The 24,410-nt window shown below is 51.7% G+C and overlaps 1 protein-coding gene across 1 annotated transcript in view; it reads left to right on the top strand.

The window, feature by feature from the left end:
- Positions 1-24,410, top strand: part of HCN4 (hyperpolarization activated cyclic nucleotide gated potassium channel 4) — a 95,686-nt gene that overhangs the window by 16,252 nt on the left and 55,024 nt on the right. The window contains exon 2 of the mRNA XM_041469340.1: positions 12,688-13,111. Coding sequence (XP_041325274.1) covers positions 12,688-13,111 — 424 coding nt within the window. The remainder of the gene's footprint in view (positions 1-12,687; positions 13,112-24,410) is intronic.

The following is a 24,410-nucleotide window of genomic DNA, read 5'->3' as shown; positions in this document are numbered from 1 at the left end:
CAGGGGGAGGGATAGTGGATTCACGTGGATGCCTTAGGTAAGCACAGCCTCAGTACAGTATGTTTCTTTTGAGACTGAAAATAATCAGAAGCAATTTGACTTTTTTTTTTTTTCTTAACTGCTGCATTTTTAGAAGGTGATTCATCTCTTGTCTGGGGTCTGGGCTACCTGAATAGCCCCAAGATCCCAGCAGCATTAGTCTTTTTGAGGATTCATTGTGCTCCATTGCAGCCTGAATAACTCATTACAAACAAGAGTCTGATGTGAGCAGCAGGAGAGCTGGGCAGGAGAAGCATTTTGTGCTTTGGAAGCTGAAGTACACACAGGCAGTGCCTTGTTAGCTTTTCAGGTGCCTTACTCCTTCCACCCCACTCCTTCTCCATGGAAGGAAGCTCTGGCACCACTGGGTGTGAACCTTGTCTGGAACAGTGGTGCCAGCAGGGACATTTCCCACCAGGGCTAAAGCAAGGATGTAAACCAGTGAGGATTCCCAGAAAGTAATGTGGATCATGAGGAGCTGAAGGTCTGAAACACAACACAGTATGGGCTCCATCCATCCCAACCCATGCTCCTCAAACATTGCTCCTTTGGCACTGCCTCCAGGGCCTGAGCCATATTCACCATGTGCAGAAAATCCACACTAAAACCCTGGCCATCCTTGGTCAGAGTGGGTTTAACCCCAAAGCCACACTGGGAAAGAAAGGATTTGCCCAGGAGTGACCCCTCTCCTCCAGGAGTTCTTCAGCTGTGCTGTGTAACCCTCAGAGCTGTGGGGAGCTGTCCTTGCCAGGGGTGACAGCCACATGCAGCCAGCACCTTCTGTCACTCTGGCTTTCCTGTCCTCACTGAACATGTGCTTTAGGAAGTTTGGAGCCTTTACAGGGAGGCAGCTTTGAATATGATCATTCCAGCAAACCATTGGAAACCCCAAACTGCTTTCTGTCACCTTTTCTGGCAGCTTTGAGCATCCCTGTGCTGCCATTAGCCAGGACAGAGGTCTGAGTTTTGTCCCTGCCCCATCTGGCATGCCCAGGGCTCATCCAGCAGGAATGTGTGCATGGTGCTGAGCTCTGGCAGATGCTGTTGCCTGTCTCAGACATAAATCCTGGGAGCTGTGCAAGCTGGAGAGAGGCTGAGATAGCACGTGTGCCTGGGAGCAGAGCTGGAGTAAATCATGCAGCTGAACAGCAGCTTCAGGTTTGATCCATCCTCAGGCACTGGGAGCTCTCTGGTGCTTTCTGGGCTTTCCTTGTGGGCTGGCTGATGTGACTGGCCCAGGGCTCAGCTGGGCACACACAGAGATGAGGTACCAGGGGGAGTTCCCTCTGGGGATGGTTGTCCTGGTGCTGCGTGCTTCAAAGGTTATGGCAGGTATGCCAAACCTGGGCTCTGGAATCTGGAGGAGAGCCTGGATGTTGGAATGATCACAGAATCTCAGGATGATTTGGCTTGGAAAGAGCCTTAAAGTTCATCCCATTCCACCCCTGCCATGGCAGGGACACCTTCCACTGTCCCAGGCTGCTCCAAGCCCCGTCCAGCCTGGCCTGGGGCACTGCCAGGGGTCCAGGGGCAGCCACAGCTGCTCTGGGCACCCTGTGCCAGGGTCTCCCCACCCTCACAAGGAACAATTCCTTCCCAATATCCCATCCATCCCTGTCCCCTGGCAGTGGGAAGCCATTGAGAGACCCCACTTTCCTTTGGGAGCCGTGTGAGTCCCAACCCTCAGGAGCTGGGGCACAGCAATGCCCAGGAGGAACACTTTTAGCATCTCGGGTGGTGGGAAGTCTTGTTCTCAGCTGGGTTTGTCACTTCCTTGGGGACAGCTTCAGAGTATGAGGGCATAAATATGTCAGTGCAAGGCAGAAAGCACTGCAGAGTCCCCTCCACACCCCCCACTCCCCAAACTGTGATTCTTACCTAGTTGTGTGACTCATGTCATTTCTCTGCCTTATTTTGGTGTTTAATTTTAGTAAATTTGGCTTCCTAGTGGTGAGAGTGACATCCTCAGCTCACATAAACCCATATTATGTCAAGACAGGCATGTCAACACAAAATAGTTTAGAAGCCAGCCTGTCATCCCTGTGACTTCCCAAGGAGACGAGTGTGGAAGGTCCCTGGTGTCGGTGACGTGTGTCCTGTGCCACTCTTGGAGCAGCTCTGAGCAAAGAGACATCCCCAGAGCCTCCTGCCCTGGGCTGAGCCCCAGCCTGGGCAGCAGGGCAGGGGGGATTCTGCCCTTCTGCCCCCTCAGGTGAGACCCCCCCTGCAGAGCTGCCCCAGCCCTGGGGCCAGCACAGGAGGGACCTGCAGCTGCTGCAGCCAGGCCAGAGGAGGCACCAGGATGAGCAGAGGGATGGAGCAGCTCTGCTGGGAGAGCTGGGATTGTTCACCTGGAGAGGAGGAGCTTTGGGGTGACCTCACTGTGGCCTTGCACAGCCTGAAGGAGCTGACAAGAGAGATGGAGGGAGACTTTGGACAAGGGATGGAGGGACAGGGCAGGGTTAGATGGGATATTGGAAGGGAATTCCTGGCTGCTCAGGGTGTCCAGAGCAGCTGTGGCTGCCCCTGCATCCCTGGCAGTGCCCAAGGCCAGCTTGAAGGACCCTGGGGCAGTGGAAGGTGTCCCTGCCCATGGCAGGGGGTGGCACTGGCTGGGCTGTAAGGACCCTTCAACCCAAACCACTCTGATTCTGTGATGATATGATAGATATGACGGATATCATATATTTCATACATACCTACAGCATCTATAGACAGTCATTTTCCTTCCTGTCCCTGAGTACAAACCAAGCCCTTCCCCAGTCCTGCTGCTCTTTGAGGCAGCTCAGAGCTCCCTGGTGCACATCCTCCCTGCCTGGGGTTTGACTCATGGATGGTGGACCTGGGCCAGGGCCTGAACTTCATCATGTCACAACTTATGCATGTCTTCAGGCTTTAATCCTTCACATTCCACAACATGTTCCTGATGGCTTGGAGGCTGCAGCCCTTATTGATCCATCCCTTCTCTACAACAGCAACATATGGCACGTTTCCATGGCAATAGGTCCCCCTGAAGGGGCTTCCTTCCCTTCCTCACTTTATTGGTCTTTCTCATTATTAAATCATCAGAGATAAATGCACACAGGAGAAGGGTCAATGTGTGGATCAATGGGCAGCAACAAAGAGGAACTTTTCCATATTCATACAAGCAGGAGATTTCAGGAGATCAAACAATGCAGAATTGCCAGGCCCTGAGGTGGCAGCTCATGCATAATGTATTCTGGGAACTCTGCAATCAATACACACCCAACACCTTGGAGACCCCTGGGATTCAGCTGCAGGTGGGCAGGGACAGGGGAATCCACAAATGTTTGTGAGTGCAGTAGGGTGGGGCATGAAGAAAGGTTAATTCTGCTTTGTGCCAGCCCTGCAGCTTTGGCTCAGTGCTGCAAACAGAATGGATTCTCTACCCATGGAGGGTGTGGGGTGGGAGGTTCCTTCTGGAGAGGTTTGGTGAGCCAGGCATGGAGTGAAACCTGCTTTGTGCAATGATGTGACCCAAAATGGTCTGAGCTTCTGTGGGGACAAGAGTCCTCCAGACATGGGGCTGATGGTGGCTGCACTGCCCTGCTTCCCTTCCCTGTAAACCTCCCAGTGAATCTACACCATTCCATCCTCAGATGGTGTCTCCAGCCCCTGCTGCAGTGAATTCCCACTGCAGGACAATTTATATCTGTGCTCACCTCGGTGGTGCTGTGGGAACAGCAATAAATTGTCTGGGTTCAGTGTGTAAATGCTGCTCCTTTGGGCCTTCACACAGAGAGGGGATAAGCTTTCCTAGGAGTAGTACCATAGAAATTTCTCTGCTTCTGCAGCTCGTTGCAGGGGAATTCTCCATGAGATATTAATAGCTGTGTCCAAGCAAGTGAGAAAATATTAATAATGCTGCTTTAGTCGGAAATGGGATGTGTGCTCTGTTGGCCTCCGTGCTCCAAATTTAGAGCCGGAACAAACCGAGTCTCTTGTGGCTATCTCTGGTTCTGGGAGAGAAATGAAATCTTGTTTATTTTTACTTTTCTGGGAAGATTGGGTTCTAAGTATAGATTTAAGATAGGCTTTAATTTGTTAGCTGGGTCTGCAGGCAGGAAGGCAGCGGGACCTGAGGACAGTGGGCATTGGTTCCATGGGGCCAAATCCCTGGGGACTTTGCTGAGCCTTGTGCCATGGGTATGGTTCAGAGTGACTGGGAATGAAAGTGCAGGAGCACCTTGGTTCTGGGTGGTCCTGCAGAGCCAGGACTGGGTGCAGGTGTTCATCAAATTGAACATAAATCCTGGGAAATGCTTATCCAGGTGCTGTGGAGCCCCTTGCAGGGTTAGGACCTCACAGATTGGATGGACCCTCATTATCCCAGGACAGATGCAAGGCAGGCAGCAGCACTCCAGCCTCCAGGAGCCTTTCTGCAAACATGATTTGCTCAATCCTTGAAACTGAGCTTAGGATGTGAGTTCACTCACCCTCAGAGGATCCACCTCACAGCTGGGATGCTGCTGTCCTGGCCATGGCACTTCAATCCCATCCTCACTTCCCACCCAGCTGGAAGTGAGCACACCTCTGAGCAGGGGTGGCAGCATCCCTTCCACTGCCTTTTCACATGCTTGAACACCACTTCATGTGGGTGTGGTTGGTGACTGGTGCACTTGAGCACAAAGATAATGCAGAGTGAGGGGTTTTCTGAGGCAGGAAACACAAGGAAGATGTTCCAGCAAAGTCGCTGAAGGTCAGGACTGTCTGTCTTGGCTGATTCATAAAGCCTCTTTCAAACTGAGATGGAGGCCAGGGAAGTGTCTGTGTCTCAGTGACTGGAGTTTCTGTGAAGGACAGTCAGCAGCAGCTGCTGGGGGCTCCTCTGGCAGTGCTGAGTGTCCCACATGTGGCTGTTCTCCCTCCCTGCAGAGCTCCCACAAGGGGAAGCCATCTCTCCTGAGGGAATAGTTGGTGAAAGCACCCTGAGCACTGAGCTGTTCCCTCATTCAGACAAACCCATTGCTTGGTGGATTGCCTTTGACATCAGCTCTGCTTTCCTGGTCCTCAGTCCTTCAGAATTCTCCAGGAAAATTCGCTGTCACATGGATCCATAGAATGGCTTGGGCTGGAAGGGACCTTAAAGGTCATCCAGTGCCACCCCCTGCCATGGCAGGGACACCTTCCACTAGCCCAGGTTGCTCCAAGTCCTGTCCAGCCTGGCCTTGGGCACTTCCAGGGATCCAGGGGCAGCCGCAGCTGCTCTGGGCACCCTGTGCCAGGGCCTGCCCACCCTCACAGGGAGGAATTCTCTCCCAATATCCCATCCATCACTGTCCCCTGACAGTGGGAAGCCATTCCCTGTGTCCTCTCCCTCCATCCCTTGTCCCCAGTCCCTCTCCAGCTCTCCTGGAGCCCCTTCAGGCCCTGGCAGGGGCTCTGAGCTCTCCCTGGATCCTGCTCCTCTCCAGGTGAGCACCCCCAGCTCTCCCAGCCTGGCTCCAGAGCAGAGGGGCTCCACCCTCAGAGCCTCTCCGTGGCCTCCTCTGGGCTCTCTCCAGCAGCTCCACGTCCTCCCTGTGCTGGGACCCCAGGGCTGAGGCAGCTCTGCAGGTGGGGTCTCACCTGAGGGGGCAGAGGGGCAGAATCCTCCCGTCCCCTGCTGCTGGGATCAGCCCAGGGAGGGGGGAAATTCAGGGCTGGATCATTTCAGCTCTCACCCCCAGCACCCCCAGGTCCCTTTGTCCCAGGGCTGCTCTCAATCCCTTCATCCCCAGCCTGGGTTGATCCCAGGGCTTGCCCAGCACCAGCACTTGGCCTTCCAGGGTTTGCTGAGGCTCACACAGAGCCACCTGTGCATCCAGGTCCCCCAGTCAGCCAGGTCTCCATCCCTGCAGGCAGCCTGGCAGCAGTGGGTGCAGAGCAGAGGCAGCAGCTCAGACTGACAGAGTGCCCTGGGTTTTGTGAGTTAAAGAAAGGGCAGCATTCACAATGTACCCGCTTATAATTGCTTAAATCCATCAGTGCCTCAAACGTGGTGTTTGCAAATTGTCAGCTATTACTGCTGGAATAAAAATACCTCTTAAGTAATGTGTATATTTATATTTTTACAGTAGAAAAGGGAAGAAATTTCCCCTTTGCTACTACTGATCAAATTATAGATTATAACATGGCTGGAAACCTCTCCTGAGTCTAGACAACCACATTTGCTGGGTGGTGCTTCTACCTCTGAATGAGTTTCTTTAATCTTTGGTATCTCATAGTCTATCTGTAATATAGGATGATAATACCTTCCTAATTATATCTGCTGGGATTTAATTAATGTTTGGACATTACTTTGAAAAATGTAGGGTGTTGATTATTGTTTAATAATGTAGTGTTAGATTTAAAAATTAATGATAGAGAAGCAATGAAAATACTTCCTTGCTTGGACTGCAAATGCCATCTCCAAGTATTACATAAGCAATAGCTTCCTTAATTTTCCACTTACCAAAATCCATGTAATTATATTTTAAGGTAATAATATGAGCATGTGTTCTAAACTTGAAACAGGGTTTGGAATTGGGCACTGCTCGGAGGAGATTAGGTGAGCAATTATGTAGATTGAAGATAATCTAAGTCAAAGGCTAAGTGCAGACCTTGGAGAATCTCTTGCCTCGGGTGAAACTGCCAGCTGAATTGGATGGGAATTCTGTCAGGGACAGCACAGGAGCTTTAAGGAATCCAGATGCAAAGTGCTGCCGGGCCCACACCTCATTGTGCTGGGATCCCTCCCCATCACCCACGTCCTTGTGTCAACATTCCAGCCCATCACTCTTGTGCTCCTGGCAGGGCACTGAATTCCATGGGAGTCCTGTCCCATCCCACTGACCCTGCAGCCAGCTGAGCCCCGGGTGACCCAGGGAAGGGACGTTCCCTGCCAGCTCCTGCTGGCACCTGAGAGGTGCTGGAGCATCCCTGGGGAGGTGCTGTGGATGCAGCCCTTTCCCAGCCGGCTGGGTCCCCACTCTTGGCTTTCCGTGCCTGGCAGTGCCCTGGGTTTGGTGCCGCCGAGTCCAGGAGCAGCCAGGAGCCAGCAGGGCTGCAGGAGAAGCAGAGGTCCAGGAGAAGCAGAGGTCCAGGAGATGCAGAGATCCAGGAGAAGCAGAGGTCCAGGAGAAGCAGGCATCCAGGTGATGCAGAGATCCAGGGGATGCAGGCAACCAAGAGAAGGAGGCATCCAAGAGAAGGAGGCATCCAGGAGAAGCAGGCATCCAGGAGAAGGAGGCATCCAGGGAAATCTGGAGGAGGCTGGGACCCAGCAGGCTGTCCTGTGCTGTCAGAATGCATGGTTAATTAGCAGTGCTCCCAGGGGCTTTAGTCAGGATGGCAGAGTATTTGCATAGATCGGTCAGAAGGAATTAAAACTGTTTGTCTTTTCCTTTAGCTGGGTCCTTTCCCATTACACAGCACTCAGAATATTTTTGTAACTCATTTGACTCTTTTTCTGGTGAGTATTCATGGCAAAGAAGTTTCCAAGTGCACAGGTCTTTGAGTAAACTCTCTACAAATAAATTAATTCCTCCCACAAGGGAATTGCTGGACTCAGAGCTGGTTAAATGTCCTTTAGTGTGTTCAGGAGCAGTGAATCACCATGTTCCTCCCTTTATCTCTAGGGCAGAGCAAGTCTGTAACTCTCCAGTAGAAGCAGCCTGCTCCTATCTGGGAGAAGTGATGCTTCCAGAGGCAGGGAAGGATCTCCTCATGCTTTTTTTCTCTTGCTGTCTCTGTTCATATGTCTGTGTGAATGGCTGTTCCTGGAGTAAACTTTGCTCCCACTGTGGCTCCAGCTACCCTGAGCTCCCCTAATGCTCTCTCCAAAAGGTGATTTCTGTTTCCAGCCCCAGAGCATTGCTGGGAACTGCAGCACGACCTCTTTCCTGATCAGCATGCACCTGATCAGCATGCAGTCCAGAGGCAGGAAAGGCAGCGCTTTAGCTGGGTCCTTTCCCATTACACAGCACTCAGAATATTTTTGTAACTCATTTGACTCTTTTTCTGGTGAGTATTCATGGCAAAGAAGTTTCCAAGTGCACAGGTCTTTGAGTAAACTCTCTACAAATAAATTAATTCCTCCCACAAGGGAATTGCTGGACTCAGAGCTGGTTAAATGTCCTTTAGTGTGTTCAGGAGCAGTGAATCACCGTGTTCCTCCCTTTATCTCTAGGGCAGAGCAAGTCTGTAACTCTCCAGTAGAAGCAGCCTGCTCCTATCTGGGAGAAGTGATGCTTCCAGAGGCAGGGAAGGATCTCCTCATGCTTTTTTTCTCTTGCTGTCTCTGTTCATTTGTCTGTGTGAATGGCTGTTCCTGGAGTAAACTTTGCTCCCACTGTGGCTCCAGCTACCCTGAGCTCCCCTAATGCTCTTTCCAAAAGGTGGTTTCTGTTTCCAGCCCCAGAGCATTGCTGGGAACTGCAGCACGACCTCTTTCCTGCCAGGCCACCTGATCAGCATGCAGCCCAGAGGCAGGAAAGGCAGCGCCGCTCCACAGAGAAGCACAGGTTTCCAGCAGCTCAGAAGGGATTTGGGAGCATTTCCTCCCCACCAGGCAGGGGATGGAGATTCCTGGTGGGGCTCAGTAGGTGGCACTCTGTTTCTGGAGTCAGCACCGAGCCTTGGGACTGAGCTGGGCTTGCCTTTGGGCTCGGTTTGAACAAGCTGTGCTCATTAAAGAGCTGTTCTTGGGAGGTCAGCAGGGCTGGCCACGGGCTGGGAGCTCAGTTCCACTGCTGGGGAGAATCTCCTGGCCCCTGGCGCTGCCAGGCAGATGCATTACTGTTCGTGCTTCAGCCCAGAGCTGGCTGCCCTTCAGCAGGAGCTGAAAACCCCAAAAAGCTTTGTTAATTTGGAGGTGAGGCCACTCAAGTCCATTTTCTCTGGGCTGTGGAAGCACTGTGGAGCCAGAACAGAAGTTCAGAAGCCACAAATGCACAGAGTTTCAGTGCTGCTGTGACCCAGTGATGCTGCTGAGCCTCTCACCTCTGGGATTCACTGCTTTCTCTCCAATTCCTCACTCCTGAGCTCATGCTCTAGAATTGCCCACACTGCACTACGGAATGAAAAAGGAAATTTCATTTGATTGTAAAAAATGACTTCCAAAAGCAATATTCCCAGCCTGCTGTCAGTGTGCTCTAGGCAGAGCAGAAAGATGGTCCAGCATTCCAAACCCACAAACCAATACCTACAGAGTGTACAGGCTGTCACATCAGCTGAGTGACACAGCAGTGCTTAAGGAGCACATATTCCTGAAGTGTCTGTGCCACAATAATTCTCAGATATGTTCTGTTTAAATAATGTATTAGGAATTAAGAGATCTGAGGTAGTGGTGCATGTTAAAATGTGATTTTCAGATCCAAGGAGTGTGCAGAGAGTAGGATGGAGTATAAAAACCAAAGGTGTTTGAACAAGACATCTGGTTTATATAGTGCTGCCTGTTCCCTGTGCTCTGAGCTGTTCAGTTGCACTGAGTCAACTGTAATAAAACAATACATTCATATTTATTAATTTTTTATGTAGGCTTTTGGAAACAGGAAGAGAAGTGAGAAGAAGACAGGATATCAGACATCCCAGAGATGCATCTCTGTTAGGGTCTTTTGCAAGCCATATGAATGGCTTCAGATCCGCTTAGACTCAAAAATCAGATTCAGGTTCTAGCCCTTGCTTGGCCTCAGCCTTCCGTGGACAAACCCCATGCTCTTCACTTTGCCACGTGGCTCCTCTGTGTGCAAGGCAGGGATAATAACTCTGCCTCTCTTGGGTGCAGTGAAGCCAATTTCATCACTGTCAGCTCCGTGGAATCCCTGGGTGAAAGGAACAACAGAAATTCAGAAAACATGGGTTATTAATAGCTGGTGCTTGCCCTTACATACATCACATGCACCGTTAGTCATTGTGGCCAGTAATTTACAGGGAGGGGAAAGATGTTCCTGGGAGCAAATGCAAAATGACACTTGGATGGTATCAGACCTCTGAGGTGTTGCGGGCCCAGAGAGTCTAATTAAGTCTAAATGCACTGATGCCACCCTGAACAGATCCTGCTTCCTATGTGGGAGAAATGAAAATGTGCAGGAGCTCTGCAAATCTTAACGGGAATTTTAACTCCCAGGCAGTTCTCGTTGGAAAGGCAGGTGCTGGAGTTGGTGTGCAGGCCAAATTCTTGGTGTGCTCCAGCTTTTTCTGCCTCCTTCATAGAGCCCCAAGGTTGTCTTCTCCCTGACAGCTTTATTAAAGGGATCACTGGATACAGAAGTTTCCCTTCCCTGGTTTGAAGTGATGGCTTTAAAGGTCAGAGCTGAGGGGCCCTGACAATAATGTGGAGTCAGCAGTGCAGCCCTGAGGAGAGCTGTGCTCTGAGGGACACGTGGCAGTGGGGCTCAGCACCTGACTCCCCTGCCCACACTGCACACCCTGCTGCTCCAGGGCAGCTCAGGAGCAGCAGGCTGGGAGGGAAGAGCTGCAGGAACTCAGGAACTGCTGCAAGTGAGGATGCAGGACAGCTGAGCACACTGGGCAGGGAGAGGCTAGGCTAGCAGGGGTGCTGCAGTCAGGGGAAAGCGTTTCACTGGCCTTGGTTGTGTGCAAAACACCTTCCTTGGGCTGGGAGCCATCCTGCCACTGCTGGCCCTGTCCCCAAAATCACCACCCAGCTTAAAAAAGAGGCACAAAAATGCAAAGATATGAGAAGAAAGGCACTTGCCTTCCCAGCACTGCAAACCTGGCCGTGCCAGGCTCACGCCATTAATTTGAAACTTGGGAAAACTCATTTCTTTGGGCCTATCTCCTTGTGTATTCCCTAAGGGAAATGAAGGATGGCTGGGAGGTTATTTATTTTCAGTAATAATGCACACACTGCTTCCAGACTTCCTGCTATTGTGCGATTATCCAGATTAATTGCCTGGGAAAGCTGCAGCATCATCTCGGGCCCTTATTAAGGAAGCTCACAACACGGATTTATATTAATGCCTATTGCCGGGTGCCACAGCCTTGCTCTTGGAGGCAGATGGACAAATCCCACTGCTGAGTGCTGCCAGCAGCCCTGTACCTGCAGACTGAGGGGGGATTGCTGGTACCTTGAGAGCCAGGAGAGAGCTGAGGTCGTTTTTAGGAAGCTCATTAGTGAGTAACTTTGCTTATTCTAAAATCAGTTCCCATCAGCCTCTGCTGAATGATTGTGAGAATTGCTGGGGTGCTGCTGGCTGCTGACCCTGCCTGTACAAGGCCAAGGGTTGGAATCTTAAAGATGCTTTTAGGTGCTTTAAAGTTCTTACCAGGGAGAGAGGCTCTAGGTAGAGAAGGCTTTTAAGGTATATTCTGCCCTTTTGGTTTCCCTGCTGAGAGTTTAACAAACCATGTAGTTGCCTTGCTCTGAAAATCCTGTTCTGCAGCAGCTCAGCCTGGCCCAGGTTCCAGCCAAACAGCCACTAACCAAGGTAGAGCTTGAGGGCCTTTAAAGCAAGTCCAGCTCCTCTGAAACATTTCAGGGATTTTGGCTGTAGAGGGTTAGAGAGAGGAGCAGCATGTGCACGTCCTTCAGCAGCCCAACACTTCCCTCTGATAAATCAGTGTCAGTGCAGGGTCACACTGGTGCTCTCACTGCTGTTGAGGGATTGCTCATCTCCTGTGACAAAGGGGTGATCATTGCATTAATAACTAATGATATTAGAGTAGCTGACCCATAGTGCACAATGTGGGGCTGCTGGAATCTTGGCAGTGTGAGCCCACAGTGCATCAGCATCTACATGTGACACATGAGGAGAGCACTGGAGCACCACTGTGCTGGGCAGCGAGGCACCTCAGCAAGCTCTGACACTGGGAAGGGTTTTAGTCCTCACTCTGCAGTCCTCCTGCATCTGTGGGAAATCTTTAAGAAATCCCAATCATATAAATTAGGGGTTCTATTCAGACTGTGTGCCTTCCAAGCAAAACTGAGTGTTACATTAAGGGCCACTGGGTAACACTGAGATACCACTGGAGTGAAGATAAGCTTCCTGGAGACTGTGCTTCACGGAACAGGAGTTAAATGTTGGTGTTACTGTCCTTAGAAATGGAATGGGTATCTCCAGGCACGTGACTCTGAGCTTATTGATTGTTTCTGTACAACACGGGAGCCTGTAGAGTGTGGGCTAAACTCCTGGAGTCCAGCTCAGCAGGAATCTGAACTGAGGGCTGGAGATGAGAGCACAGGCTCCAGTTCCATCCTGATCCCAGAACTGTCAGTGCTGGCTGCTTCTAAAGAAGGATCAGACAGCAGGAGCACAGCCTGATGGTTTAACCCCACAAGGCTTTATTGACACACAGACTCTGAGGCCTCCCCAGTCCTCCTTCCCTCCTTACCTAGCAGTCCCTGTAGTAACCACAGGTTTTTCAGTCTCTCCCCAGGCAGCTCCTAGGTCCCAGGAAGGTGTTCAAGTAGGCATGCCCAGCCCTGGCTCAGCTCCTTTGTGAGCCCTCGAAGGCAGAGCAGGAGGGTTCCTCTGATATTAATTAGTCAATTAGCAGCTTGTGCAGTGTGCGTGCTCAGGCGGAGCAGCAGAGCCCAGGGGATGACTGACAGCAGAGATGGATGAGTTCATCAGTGCAGCTGACCTGGGCTCCCCGACCTCCTGCTCTGTGGCTGATCTCACATGTCTCTGTCTTGCTGTCCAGGTTTTACTGGGATCTGACCATGCTGCTGCTGATGGTAGGGAACCTGATCATCATCCCTGTGGGCATCACTTTCTTCAAAGATGAAAACACCACCCCGTGGATTGTCTTCAATGTGGTTTCGGACACATTCTTCCTCATCGACCTTGTCCTCAACTTCCGGACAGGCATCGTGGTGGAGGACAACACCGAGATCATCCTGGACCCGCAGAGGATCAAGATGAAGTACCTGAAGAGCTGGTTTGTGGTGGATTTTATCTCCTCCATCCCCGTGGACTACATCTTCCTGATCGTGGAGACGCGCATCGACTCCGAGGTGTACAAGACGGCGCGGGCCCTGCGCATCGTGCGCTTCACCAAGATCCTCAGCCTGCTGCGCCTGCTGCGCCTCTCGCGCCTCATCCGCTACATCCACCAGTGGGAGGAGGTGAGACAGCCCCGGCTCTGCCTGCCAGCTCTGCTCTCCCATTTCCTTCAATGCCCCTTCTCCTTCCTGCCCCTTGTGTCAGCGCCTGATGCTTTGTTGGAGCGGGTTCCTGAGGGAATTCTGCAGGTTGTTGGTGCTGTGGGCTCTGGGATCAGCATCCACGTCATCTGTGGAGATGCTGCAGGAGGGTGGGCACAGGTGGGCCCCTTGCAGGAACTGTGTAGCTGGTGAGCAGAGCAATCAGCCAGACAGCGAGGGCTTGCCCTCTCAGAGCCCCCGAAGGTCCAGGAGCAGCTCTGAGGAAAGGGCTGGAGACAGCTGATTTGCAGAACCTGTGGCATCTGTTTGCCATCTGCTGCTTCTCTGTGCTTATCTCTTGAATGAAGAGATAAGCATGGGCATGTGTTAGAACCCTCTTGCTTTCTATATTCTCTGACACTATGCTAAGGGAAAAAGGAAGGAGCAGCAATCTGCAGACAAAGGTCTGGTGAAAAGCAAGATCCCCACAAGCCCGGGACCCTGTGCTGCTCCCAGGGGGAATTCCAGGATGCAGGGTGAGTTGTCAGGAATAATGTGGGTGAAGCCACAACCTTGCAAGTAGCTTGAAAATCAGTTGTTTTTCTCCTGTCTCCGTGCTCTCCAAAGCAGAGAGAAAGCTCCCTGCATCTCTCTCCACATGTCAGGAGCATATTTTCAGGACAAGGAAAGCTGGTCAGGGCAATTTCATCTTTGTCTCCATATTTTGTGTTGTGCTTTGGAGCAGAGCCTGCTGCAGAGCATGATCTAATGCAGGGCATGCTCCTGGGAATGTGAAGGAGAAGCAGCCATGCAAGTCATGGCTCAATTGCAGCGAGCTGTCACAACACTAATTCATGATAGAGCTGAGCCCTTCCCTCCTCCAAGCAGCCCACACTCACAGGGAGAGCACTGGGGCATGCTTCACAAATCTCAGGCTTCGTCCTTGTGGTGTTACCATTTGTGAGGGCTTCACTTAGAGCAGAGCAGAGCCTCATTGAGCTCTGGGATGACAATGGGCAAGGTGCTGGACAGATGCTGGGGAGAGGCAGCCCCAGCCCTGAGATTTATAATTTATATTCATTCACTTTGTGGTGCAGGCAGGAGTGCACGGAGAGATGAACAAAGCACAAGTGTCCTTCTGGGACACAGATCCACAGATTCACAGGCACCCACAGCAGTCCTGCTCCCTGCTTGTTTCCCTCTGCTCCTTGACTTTCCTTCCAGGAGGTGCTTGACTGAGGTATATTTGCTGTTTTGTACTGAATTTATTTTGAAAATGACGAGACAGAAGCAGATCAGTGTTTCTCCCTCTCTCACTTATTGTAGCTTGACCAAGCAGCCATTCCTAGCTTCTGTCTCCCAATGCCATTCCAGGGATGCTGTTCCCGTGCTGCTGTCCTGGGCCCTGGCACAGCACTGCTGGGTGCCCTCTGGGGCACAGGCTCCCCAGGGTGGGGCAGTGTTGGCAGGGCAGGGCAGGGATGGTGCTGGTTGCAGTTTGGAACTGCAATGCAGACTGTGCACTGCAGAGCCCTAACAGCAAACACCACCAGCTGTGTCAAACAGGGCTCGGCCCAGGCTGCAGTTCCTGGACAGAGTTTGGCACTGGGAGCTTCTCCAGCTTCCACACTAGGGAGGGAGGCAGGGGGAAGGGGTGATCCCCTGTCACTGGTGCAGTGCCTGCCACAAAGCAGAGGGGAGTCAGGGGAGGGGAGTGCTGCTTCATCCTTGCGTGGGAGTTGTGCTCCCTGCAGCCACGCTGGCAGCTCTCTTCCTCTGAAGCGCCTACAGATGATCCCTGTCTGAAAGGCCACATTCATCTTTCCTCCCTGCACCCATCAGTGCTGATCTGGGCAGAGCAATGCAGGACCAGGCTTACTCTGGGTTTGCAAGAGGTAGCTGTGCACAGCTAAAGAAGGAGGAGGACTTGGGGGAGGGGGTGCTGCAGGTCTGGTCTTGTGGTCCCCCATCCTATTCCATGCCTCATCAGCTGGCAGTGTCTCTTTAGCTCTTTGCTTCTGAGCAGATCAGCTGTAAGGAGACGTGAGCAGGGTGTGCTGGGCCTCTGTGTGTGCCCTAGGGGAGCGAGTGCAGGGCAGAGGTGTATGGCCAGAGAGGGATCACCATGGCATTGTGTGAGGGCACAGAGCTGGGGCAGTCCCTTCCCGTGGAGTGCCCTCCTCACTCACACACAGTGCCCTCCTCACTCAGCTCCTTGTGGGCAGGGATAAGGGGCCCTTCCCGAGCTGCCAGCAGCCTCTCCCTTCGTTCCCCTGCAATTGTCCATGCTCTGCATGAATTTATCTCCGAGGCTGCAGTGGGCAGGAGCAGCCTTCTCCAGGGCTGCAGTGCTGTAAAGCAGCCAGGCACTCATCAGTTCCACATCAGCGCTGCTCAGGAGTCTGTGGGCTCCAGAGCTGGGGCTGCAAGTCCCAGCAGCCTCTGCCGTCCTCCCCATGTCCCTGAGAGGTGCTCTGGGGATACAGCTGGGCAAACAACCTGAAGAGAAAAGGAAGGCAAAAGGCAAGAAAAACAATCTAAGGCACTTGTGTTCACTGGAGTACGAAAATCAGCTTAATTCCAAATGTAGCAGTTTCATTTGCATGATGCATTTTGCATGAGTGGTCCCACGAATGAATTTACCAGAAGGGCAGAATATAAATAGAGTCTTTTTGAAGTGTCTGCCGTGTCTCCCCTGCACTTGGGAGCTTGATTGCAGTGTAGGCAGCTGCACTCACCCCGGCTGGGGTCTGGCTTGCCTCACATCTGGATCACCAGCCCCAGTGGTGTTTCCTGGAGTTCCCCAGGCCAGGAGCACAGGTCAGAGCAAACAGGGCTGCTCCAGCCACGCCTTGTCCTCCCCCAGAGAAACTCTTGTTATCTCAGCCTTTCTTTGGGGTACCCAGCTTGGTCAGTGTTTCCTGGGCCTGCAGCACATGTTCCCAGGGCCAGCTGTCCCATTGTCCCACTGTCCCAGGGTTAGGGAGTTGGATCTCCCCACTGCTGAGCTGAGAGAGTGTCCAGGGAAAGCAGATCCAAACATGAGCATCCTACAGACAGAAAAACAGCAGAAACACCATGGAAGCCATGGATTCAGTCAGGATGAACCACTCAGGTCAGATTGGGAGTCAAAAACCCCTCAATTTTCTGAGCTATCCCTGTTGTATGCACAGCATCTACCCCGTGGTTGGTGCTGGGGTGCAGTAATCTGTATTTAACATCAAACTATTTTGACTTAGGAACATTCATTGGAACAACAGCACAATCCTGCTCCTATAAATCTGTTTCCAAATAGTACATAGGCCAAGATAACCAAAATGTTTTGATTGCAGACTCTGTGGGAGGGACTGTGATGGGAAGGAAAGGAGCTATCTGGATTTGATATATATCACAATGATAATACTGTCATAAGTGAGGAATTTTCAGATTTTTTTTCAGGAAGAAAAATACATCTTTTGGTTTTTGCAGCTGAAACCTGAAGCAAAGGACAATTTGATGATTTTCAGGCTATTATCTTATTGAAACCTTGCAAACGTGCCTGAGTGCTGTCCTTTTCTTCCCTCGAGTTTCTGTATTACAGAGAAGCTTTAGGAGGCAGGGAATGCATCCTCTCAGGTCCCAGTAACAACTTCCCAGTAACAACTGGGCACAGATCAGACCATCTGAAAGATGATGCCACTTTCCAGAAGCTTCAGCTGTTTGGAAAACAGACCCAAAGCTGGAGAGCCTGTGTGGAAAGACCAGGAAAGAGCTTCCAGAGGCTAGGAGAATATGGCTCCCAAGTGATTCTCCTTTGGTTTGCTAATTCCCTTTGTTTCTCCTGACCTTTCTGTAGCCTTTCCTAAATGCAATTACAATAATGTGGCTAGAGGCCCGGGGTATCATTGTCACCCCTAGTAATGAAGGGATGGGACTATTTTGGGGCTAAGAACTATTTATTGTTCAGATAAACATCACTCTCAGAGACAGTGAGATTTTAAAGGAGCAAGCAGCTGGTCACAGCTCAAAGCAGTCACAAATTCTTTGTTACAAGGCAATACAGAACTGTCTAACCCAACGAATAGATGGCACAAGGTTTATTTTGCTTTTCTAACCTATCACCTTGACTCACTTCTACTGCACTGTGGGTACTTTTACCCAGTAGGTTTCTGTCTCACATGCACCCATCTGCTTCTGTTATAACTTCTAAACTCTGAAGGTCAGTTTGATCCTCACATGGGGCACCACTTTGTTGGATTAAGCTATTTTCTGACCCAGAGATGGGCCAACCCAGAAGTGTTTTAAAAACTTTTATTCCACTTTCAGTCTCATGAGAATGGTGAGACAATACAGATGTTATAATTCATGCCATCACAATCAGAAGCCAAATATTTCCTAATTACATTATAAGTGTTTCTTGGCCTATCAGCTTTTGTCACACCATGCTGTAAATGCCTCAAAGCCAATCTAAAATGCATCTTTCATAATTCTGTTTCTCCAAAGTATCCAGTCTTATTTGCAAGGCCACCCTTTGTAACTTGTTTCTGCTTCCATTTCTCTCTCAGCAATGTCTGTCCTATTCCATGGCATTTCTCAGTCAGCATTTCTTATCTCAAGGTTTGCACACAGATGCACACTGTGTGAGCCTTCTGTCAGGCTGTGAGAATTCCCTACAAATCCATTTCTCACGTCAGTTTATTCTATATAACCACACCCCTACATTAGAAACCCTTCACCATTTATCAGTTTAGTTTCTCACTTATTTAAAGCATATTCCTACTTACAACTATAGAAACATAAATTTATGATTTTTCTGCTTTATGTCTGTGTATTGTATTTTTACATCAACCCAAGCTTCTCCCAAGGCTGCAGATGAAACCCTTCAGTGTCTGTGGAAGTTTCTGGTTTTCTGATTCCCACTCAGGGGAATGGGATGGGATGTGAGGTCAGATCTGTAAGTGGAAAGGGGAGGAGCTGGGCAGAGTGACTGTTCCCAGGCAGCACAGCAGGGTCCTGTGGCACAGGCAGCTCCAAGGGGCTGAGCAAATCCTTTATCAATAGAATTTGCAATTCTGTCCCATTAAACAGCAAGGCAGGCCCAGGAGAGTAACTCATCAAAACCCCTGGCCAGGCTTGGGTAAAATCAGACTCAACAAACACCGGCAGTGTGGCCAGGAGGGGGACTGGGGGCTGGGCTTCTTCCCTAATTTGCATTACCTCATTTCAGAAGCCTTATTAAGCACTGCTCTTTAATGTGCTTGCAGGAGCTTATTAAAACTATAATGCAAGATAGCAGAATTTTCATTCTCACTGCACAAAGTGACCCCAAATTTGAGACATCTTTTCCTCTCAGAGAAAATCCTAGCTGGCCTGAAACAAATGGCAGAACCCTCTTGTTGGAATATCAGTCAGAGGGTTTTCATTATTGCACCACAGCCTCTCACATGGAACTGTTGTCACTTGTGCAGCCCAACATCCCTGTGGAGGGAGAGCAGGCAACACAAGGACATGGATGTTCTTTATTCCTGTACACTGAATTTTCCCTCTCCTGCCCCTGGGCATCCCCAGTGCTGCATCCCCTGCCCTGTGCCAGGAGAAAGATACCCAGAAAAGTTCTTTTGGAGGAGTTGGTCTTTGGCAGGAAGTTCTACTGCTCTAATGGAAATTCAGCTCCCCACCTGGGCACTGAGAATACAGTTTCAAAGAGAATATCATCAAAAATGGCTTCTAATGAATTATAAGGAGCCAGGCAAATATTTGAATAGCTGTGGAGCCACGGAGCTTGCCATGAAAAGGGAAAAGCTTTTCTTTTTTCTACAGTCACCTCCTGGCAGTGCTTAATGTGTCTTGTGTCAACAGCAGGGTGTGAGCAGGGAATGCCTGCTCTGGGGTTAGGGGTTAGGGCAGAGTGTCTGTCTGTAGGATACCTGGTTTGGGATTAGGGCACACAGTGTCTGTCTGCAGGATTCCTGCTCTGGGGTTTGGGATTAGGGCACACAGTGTCTGTTTGTAGGATTCCTGCTCTGGGGTTTGGGATTAGGGCAGAGTGTCTGTCTGTAGGATTCCTGCTCTGGGGTTTGGGATTAGGGCAGAGTGTCTGTCTGTAGGATATCTGGTTTGGGGTTTGGGATTAGGGCACACAGTGTCTGTCTGTAGGATTCCTGCTCTGGGGTTTGGGATCAGGGCACACAGTGTCTGTCTGTAGGATATCTGGTTTGGGGTTTGGGATTTGGGCACACAGTGTCTGTAGGGCAGGAGCTCAGAGCCAGGCTGAGGCAGTGAAAGCCATTTGCTGTCTCAGGGATGTTTGCCCTGCTGTGTTCTCAGCAGAGGTGCCCGTGTCACAGATCCAGCTGGGCACTGCCCTGGGCAGCAGCCGTGGGGTTAAACCCTCCCTCCTGCAGGGCAGTCCCCAGTGCCAGGGGTGCCCAGGCTCTGTCAGGGGTCACAGGCTCCCTCAGTCTGGCCTTTCCTGCTGGGTGGGGCTGTGCAGGATTCCTAAAGCCACAGGTTGCTCTCCTGGTGGTCCCTAATGCCTGGCAGAGCTGGGGCCCTGGCCCCTGTAGGTTTGCTGTCTCTCAGGGAGTTCTCATCCCCTGTGCCCTGCCAGCACCAGCTGCCTCAGCTCCATGCCCACATCGTGCCAGCTGCCTGGCATTTGCCTCGGGCCATTGTTTAGAGGCTTCATTATCACTGCTGTGTTACAATAACAGGGACGTGCTGCAGCCTGGCACCAGGGCTCCTCCTGCCACTGTCACTTCCCGAGGTTTGATGGAGCTCTGCTGATGGGGTTTGTTCCAGCTGCAGCCCTGCAGGAGCCCGGCCCAGCCTGCCCTGGGGCTGGCACACAGGGGCCAGCTGGGGAGCTGTCACCTACCCCAGAGTCACACTGTGGGTCAGCCTGGAAGGCACCACCCAGCCACAGGATTGTGTCTGGAGGACTCTGGAATGTCCCCAGGGAGGAGAGCCTCAGCCTCTCTGGGCTCTGCTCAGGGCTGGGCACTGCCCAGGGCAGCAACTCTGCCTCCTGTGCATGGGCAGCTCCTGGGCTCAGTCCCTGCCCGTAGCTCTGGTGCCATTGTTGGGCCTGGAGCAGAGCCTGGGCCCTGCTCTGCCCCCCTCTGCACCGAGGAACACCCAGGGACACCTAGGGACATCCAGGAACATCCAGGAACACCCAGGGACACCCAGGAACATCCAGGGACACCCAGGAACATCCAGGGCTGAGGCCCCTCTCAGCTGGGGCTCCTCTCCAGGCAGAACAGCCCCAGCCCCCTCAGCCTCTCCTCAGCAGGGACATGCTCCAGGCCCTTCCTCATCTCTGCAGCCTCTGGAGCTCCGTGTCCCTCTTGTCCTGAGGAGCCCAGAGCTGGACACAGCCCTCCAGGGCTGAGCAGAGGGCAGCAGCTTTGTAAGCTGTGTTTGTAACAGGGACAGGGGTCTGGCAACCCTGTATTCCAGTTAAAGGGAGCTTCTAAATCACATCCCAGTGCTGTGAGCTCAGGAAGCAGCTAGTGTGGGAGCACAGATTTCCTCTCAGAAGGGCTGTGCTCCATGGAAGAGCACTGTGAAGGCCTCTGGAAGGGCTGCACCCTCCCTGGAGCAGGAACTGAGCACCCAGGGCATGTCTGTGCCCCCAGCCCACACAGCCTGCTGCCAGCACATCATCTCTGCTGCACACACACACAGTGCTGGTGCTGGGGACAGCTGAGGCAGCTTCTGAACCTTCCATAGAGAGATTCCTGTCACCACTTGGGCTCCTGATCCAATGCCAAGTCTGGCTTTGTCCCTCAGAGTCGTGTTCTGCCTGCCTCAGCCCAGACTTGGAGACCAGTTTGTCCAAGGCACATTAGCCCTGGCAAGAGGGTGCAAATTAATGGCTCCTCTTCAAAGCCTCTTCCAGGAAGGCACTATTGATTGCATTCATATCAAGTGGGAAACTTTAATGAGACAGCCAGAGAGAGCAGCATTTCCCTCTCCCTGGCTGTGTTCAGCAAGGCAGGGCTGGAGAGGAGCGTGCCAGATCTGGGAGTTGTGTCAGTGAGGCAGGAGCTTGGCCCACATAGCACCGTGGCCAAAAATCAAGTTGGCTGGTGGAGGAGAAGGGGATTTTGAGCAGCATGGCAGTGGGGAGCTGCTTTCTGCCAGGAGAGATTGAAGTCAGCTCCTCTCCCCTCAGAGCATCCTCCTGTGCTGTGAGCACAGGGCTGGGGCTCAGTGTGGAAGGGACTCACAGCTGGTCTGTGAGTCAGAGTGAGTTGAAGAAGAGAAGCTGATAAGAGTTGCCTTTGTCCCTGAAAGGAGTTCTGCCAAGGCCATTGGTGTGGAAATGGAGAGAAGAAGAGATAAACGAGGGGCCTGCAGTTAGATTTTGGAGGAAAACAGTGGTGGAGACCACCCTGCACCAATGAACATGATGTTGATTTCTTGTGGCCAGTGAATAGGTGTAAACCCTGTGAGAGTGTATAAAAAGACAGCATGCTGCTAAAAAAAAAAAAAAAAGACAGAAGCCTTCTTAAATACAGGGTGTTCTTCTGTTTGTTACAACTGTCCCAACAACCACAGCACAGGGCAGTGCCAGCCCTGCAGAAGGGTCTGGGCTCCTGCTGCCCTCGCACTGGAAGGGAAGGGATGCTGTTCCACAGGGCACCAAACCCCTCAGCGGCCAAGCTTTGCCTCTGAGCAGCTCTCCTTCCACTCCAGTCTGCCAGCCACACTTCCAGGCTCTGTGTGTGTGTGGGGTGCAGAGCTGGAAACCCCCAGCCCTGAGCTCAGCTTTGGGTTTGACCCACTTTTCTCCTTGCCAGAAATGTGGCAATGGAAGAAAACAGCAGTCTGAGGTGAAGGAAGGAGAAATCTTTCTTGGGAAGGACAAGAGCCAGGCCCAGAGAGGTGTGTGAGGGTTTAATGGGCAGCAGCCTCATTGATGAAGTTATTTTCTGAGCCCTGCTGTGAAAAGAGCTGTTTGGAAGACAGTTTCAGGACATGCAATTATCCAGTTTGCCAGCTTAATGCATTCAACTTAACCTCATTTTTATGAAGCAGAAATCAATGTGGTAACTTTTTCAGGGCTAAGAGATGACATTTTATTCTTGCTTCTCATAAGGAGGCATATTTTTAAGCTTCATTTTCTGCTGTAACTCCTCCCTCTCCCGCTTTTGCTTAAGCAGGAATACTCCAAGGACTAGAGGAAAGAGTGAGGCAATTTCCACATTCCCAGAGTCACATTAGAATGGAAGATATTTCTGAAATCTCTTTGCAATGCATGGAATCATTTTCCTTCTTGGAAAAGGACTTGGAAATGCATTTAGAACTTCAATACAAGCACTTTTTCATTAATTTCATCCAAGCACCACTTCACCTGGGAAGGATTCTGATGGTGCTGGTCTTCCCCCCAGTTTTTCTTTCCAAGGAGTGCATGGCCCCTGTTCTCTGTTATGCCAATGCCTCTCATCCTCTCTGCTCCCACCTGGGCAGGAGTATTTTGGTACCTGCTCCTCCCCTGTGTCTCCTTCCCTTCCCAAGCCAGAAGTCCTGCAGAGCAGCAGCTGCCAGAGCTGGGGAATGCTTGTCCAGAATCTCCCCAGCAAGAGATTGGAGAGAGCAGTAACTGCCCTGCTTTTCATGAGCATGGCCCTGTCCAAGCCCTGGCAATGCTGGCATGGTGGCAGCACACACAGGGAGCGTCAGTGACACGTGCAGAGTCCTGTCCCTGCTGAGCTGCTGCTGATGGTGTCTCTGCCATTTGCTCATCCAGTATTTATGAGGGAGAAGCCAGGAATGAAGGGAAGGCCTCGTCAGGGGGAACATTCTGCCTTTGGTGACAGCTGGAAAGAGAAAGTGAGAGATGTGATGTGAAAACAGAAACACCAGAATTCTCCTGGCTCCCTTCTGGGCGTGGGCTGAGCCACAGGCCTGGAGTGCCACCATGTCCCCTGCCATGGAAGGAAGGCACCTCACAGGTATCAGCTCATTCACCCCCCCAGGAGCCAGCAGGCACCCTGAGCCACACTGCAGAGCTATGCCACCAACACACCTCTCTGCTGGGTGCCCTGTTCCCAGGGCTGGGGACACTGTTCACCCTCCTCAGTAGGAACAGAGCCCAGCCCTGGGTGGGACATTCCCATCTTTATCTCAGCCCCCTCAGTCTGGGATGTATCCAGTGGGTTTGGGGTCATGAGAGGACACGAGCAGAGGGAGGGTGGGGTCGTGGTTTCTCTGGGTGTTCAGTTCCTGGGGCTTTGGAGAGAGGCAGAAATTTGGGGAGTGTGTTTCAGAGCTTTGGATCCAGCCAGAATGGGTCATCAAGAAACACTCGGGGTCTGTGTGTGTTGGACAGAAGGAGGCTGGTCTGAGGTAAGGGGTGAGTCAGGAGCTGAAAATGGCTGAAGAGAGCAGAGCCTGGGAGCAGGGAGCAGCTGGATCCCTCCCCTGGGATCACCTGATCTCTGCTCCAGCGTGGAGGAGCTCCAGAGGGTGAACTTCGGGAGAGCCTCTCTCTGTGCTGGCACTGACAAGCACTCCAACAAGCAGCAGCAGTGCCTCCTTGTAAACACAGGAGAGAAACTGTGAGGATAATGTCCCTTAAAGGAGCTGACAGGCCTGCTTCTCCTCAAGTCCCTGGAGAGGGCGGAGAGCAGTTAAGACGCAGCAGCTGTGTTTGTTTTTTCTTCATTTATATATTTTTTTCACCCAGCAAAGTGCCGGGTGTTAATTCCTCTTGATTTGCTCAGTGCAGCCCAGTTTGGAGAGGCTGTCCCTGGAATAGGGCTGATTAGCCTTCTCTCCAGTGTGCATCACCCAAACAGCCACTAATCACACTTTATCCCAACTGTGTGTCTCTTGCTGAGGCTGCAGGGAATTAGGCTGGAATTGTGCAGTTAATTACACAAACTTGGGGTAGCCAAAGTCCAGAGGCTTCTGTCAGGCCCTGTGCCCAGCTGGAGGGGATGTTCCTCTGGTGGTTTGGAGTAAATGAGTGCACAACTGAGCTCTGGGTGTCATGTGAGCCCAGCACTTCCCCCTCCCTGGATCTCCCTGTGTCCCTGCCTTGTGCTGGAGCATCCACGGGAGGTGCAAAGTGGAGCCAGCACCTTCCTCTCCTTCCCATCTGCTCTTGAATGCACAGGAAGGGTGACAAGGGCTGTCCTTTGGAGAGGGGAGAAAAACTCATGATTCAAGTGAAAAATCCATGATCCAGGGTGGTCATTGCTTCTCCAGTGCTCCACAGGAATGGGGGTGAGCCTTGTCCCTCTGCACTCCAAGCTCCCTGCCCAGGTCTGTTCCCTGACAGCAGTCACAG

This window comes from Pyrgilauda ruficollis, unplaced genomic scaffold (genome assembly GCF_017590135.1).
Source record: "Pyrgilauda ruficollis isolate IOZ18807 unplaced genomic scaffold, ASM1759013v1 scaffold23, whole genome shotgun sequence".
NCBI lineage: Eukaryota > Metazoa > Chordata > Aves > Passeriformes > Passeridae > Pyrgilauda > Pyrgilauda ruficollis.
The sequence above is the reverse complement of the archived record's forward strand: the minus strand, read 5'-3'. Positions and strand labels throughout refer to the sequence as shown.